Genomic DNA, 3,223 nt, shown 5'->3' with positions numbered 1-3,223 from the left:
CTAGCCCTTGTAGCTTTCCCAGAAATCCTCCCCAAGTGAACTGAATGTCCCCGTGAAGTGCTGTCCACTGTGTCTGGTCATTTTGTGCATTTTTCAAATGTATGTTTCTTTTAACTCCCCAGGCGTCTCTGTCAGTGTAGTGCTGAGTCCTGCCTCCTGCTGCTCTGGGTCTGAATGCCCAGAGACCATAAATAACAGAATATGCTGACCATGACAGACATAGAAACATCCCTTTCAGAGGGATACAGGGGCCAAAGGGGAAGGTGTGAGAGAATCCCCTGCCTAGGATTTTTAAAGTCATTCTCCCTCCTGCACACGCAGCTCTCCGTGAAAGGACCCCGGGCTCCATCCACGTCCCTGACCAGCCCTTTTCCTTATTTTCATACAGAAACAAACAAAAACCGAGAGACAGAAGATTGTGTCTGAATTTCAGCAACTGCGGCAGTTCCTGGAGGAACAAGAGCGACTCCTGCTGGCCCAGCTGGAGAAGCTGGACGAGGAGATTGTGAAGATACAGAATGAAAATGTCAGTCAACTCTCCGAGCAGATTTCCCATCTCAGTGAGCTGATCAGTGAGATGGAGGGGAAGTGTCAGAAGCCAACAAGTGAATTTTTGCAGGTGAGACTGAATGAGAAACATAGGTTGGTGCTTCAGGGCAGCCAGCTCCCGCGCTCAGTGCCGCCCGCCAGCAGCCCTGCCAATCAACTCCTTCCCCTCACTCCAGCGCCTCCCACCTGCTGCGATCAGCTGTTCTGGGACGCTGGGAGGGAGGGGGAGGAGCAGGGAGGGAGTGTGCTCACAAGAGGAGGCAGGGAAGAGGCAGGGTGGCGGTTGAGACGGAGTGGGAGCAGGAAGAGTTGGGCTGGGGTGTGGCATGGAGGAAGGGATGTGGTGGGGGTGGGGCGTGGGATTGAGCACCCCCAGGGATAATTGGAAACCAGCAGCTGTCATTAGAAACATGCCAGATCCCCACACAGGGAAGGGAGGGCTCCTGAATCATAAGCACAGGAGTCCAGCCATCGGAAACCATGGTGTAACTCGGCGTGTGCATTGCTGACATGTGAATAACTATTATTCTTGGCAGAGTCACAGACACAGAGATATGAGAGATGGAAAAGCCCCATTAGCTCAGAGAATCCATGACCCCGGGGCCAGGGCAGGGCCTTTCTTCCCCATATTTGTAAAATCTCTTCCCTGGAATCCTGTGTGTGTGTCAGAGGGGACTGAAATTCTTTTGTCTCTCTCTCTTCTAGGATATTAGAAGCACCTTGAGCAGGTACGTGGCTCTCTCTCACTCCCCCTCACACTTCACAGCGCTGGGAAATGGCTTGGTGGTGATGTTAGCACTGCATCTCCCCAGGGCTCTACATCCAAATGTGTGGGGAAGGTCACATGTTGGATACGAATCTCTCTGATCAACTTCATCCTGAGGTTCTCACCCTTGTATAGAAGACTCTGGAATTCTCCATTCCGTGATAAAGACTGACCTCAAGTATTTCCTAGGGATGTCACCTCTCTGAGGGATTGGCTTCCTCAGGATTGTGGGGATGGAATATGGGCCTGTCACTGCTGGGGCACTGGTCACTATTCAGCCAAGGGCAGCAGTGGAGAAGAGTCTTTCCCACCTGAGGACTCTGTGGAGACCTGTGTGGAATGAGCTGGGGAGGGGGGAGTTGGTGTCTGAGTTTAATTCCTAGAAGGCAGATTTCTACAGCACTTCACCTGGGAACCTCCTGTCACTCAGAGCATGGAGGCCAAGGAGTGAATTGGCCACAGAGACTCAATTCCCCTTTTGTCCCCAGAGCTGATCTCTCCAGACCAGAGTTGAAGAATATTAATGAGTCCTTTGAAGGGAAGGTTGCACGGCCATGGGCTGTGTTGCACCTGCTCTGAGGCTGGGAGAAGTCGAGGAATTCTAACTCCAGGCCCATTAGAGCAGCGACTCACTAGCCAGAACTTATAACGAGTCACACAGTGAAATATAATGACTTGAAATTGTTTCTCTCCAGGTGTGAGAAGGGGAAGTTCCATCAGCCAGAGGAGATTTCTCCTGAACTGGAAGAGCGAGTCAGTGGTTTCTCCCAGAAAATGATTGTGCTATTGGAGACTCTGGGGAAGTTCAAAGGTACCTAGAAGGGATCTAGGAATGGAAATTGGGAGGAGCCTCTGAGACTGAGGGAGGAGAGTGGCTCTGGCCAATTGGTTCACAATTAGATGACGCTTCTATTTAATTGTTGGGTGAGAATGTCATGCATTTGGGCTCCAAGTCACTCAGGTTGATTAATTCAAACCTTTATTTCTACCAAAAATATGTCTTGCCATGACAATTACTGTTAAAGAAAGAAATGACTCAGACTCATCGACTTTAAGGGCAATAAGGACCATCATGATCATCCAGTCTGACCTCCTGCACATTTCAGGCCACAGAACGTCACCCACCCACTCCTGCAATAGATCCCTAACCTCTGACTGAGTTACTGGAGTCCTTAAATCATGATTTAAAGCTTTCAGATCAGAGAATCCACCACTGACACTAGTTTAAATCTGCAAGTGACCCATGCCCCACAACCACAGAGGAAGGCAGAAAACCCCCCAGGCTCTCTGCCAATCTGACTTGGGAGGAAATTCCTTCCAGACCCCAAATATGGTGGTCAGTTGAATACCGAGCATTTTGGCAAGACCCAACAGTGAGACATATGGCAAAGAATTTTCTATAACACAGAGCCCTCCCTATCTACTGCCCCATCACCAGCCATGGGACACATATTTCAAAGGCGGACCCAGCCCATCACTGAGCTCTGGTCCCATACGGCAGCTAGTCTGGGCCAAATAGGCTGTAGGGGGAAGGAGAAAGCCCCTCCCCCATGGTCAGGGATCCGTCCAGCACAGGAGCCTCTGGTACCTCCTCCACAGCAGCTGCAGGCACAAGGTGGGTTCCTGAGAGGGCTGGGAATGGGGTGGGAGTGGTGAGGGCGGATGGAAGAGGAAGGGGGGTAGACAAGGGACAGAGCGACATGGGCAGTGTAAAGCTGGGCCTCTGAAACTCTGCACGCTGGCCAAGACAGATGGGGGCCATTGTAATAGGGATGAATATGTCCCATTGTGTCAATCTTCCCCCCACTTCAATTTCCACATTTATAAAATGCTTTTACTATTATTTCTTTTTCTGCCTGTGGAGGACAAGGCCCCGTCCTGCTGCTCTCTGTAGAGACGCTGAGTAAA

At 50.8% G+C, this 3,223-nt stretch overlaps 1 protein-coding gene across 1 annotated transcript; it reads left to right on the top strand.

Moving 5' to 3' along the window:
• Positions 1-388: 388 nt before the first annotated feature.
• On the top strand, positions 389-2,126 carry LOC113408814 (tripartite motif-containing protein 10-like; the record flags this gene model as incomplete). Its single annotated transcript, XM_029913996.1, has 3 exons — positions 389-619; positions 1,255-1,277; positions 2,011-2,126. Coding segments are annotated over 3 exons (370 nt in total), but the record flags the coding sequence as incomplete, so codon positions are not given.
• Positions 2,127-3,223: the final 1,097 nt, after the last annotated feature.

The sequence above is a fragment of the Terrapene carolina genome, unplaced genomic scaffold, assembly GCF_002925995.2.
Source record: "Terrapene carolina triunguis isolate 2854851 unplaced genomic scaffold, T_m_triunguis-2.0 Scaffold24618, whole genome shotgun sequence".
In the NCBI taxonomy this organism is placed as follows: domain Eukaryota; kingdom Metazoa; phylum Chordata; order Testudines; family Emydidae; genus Terrapene; species Terrapene triunguis.
This window is presented reverse-complemented; position numbering and strand designations above follow the sequence as displayed.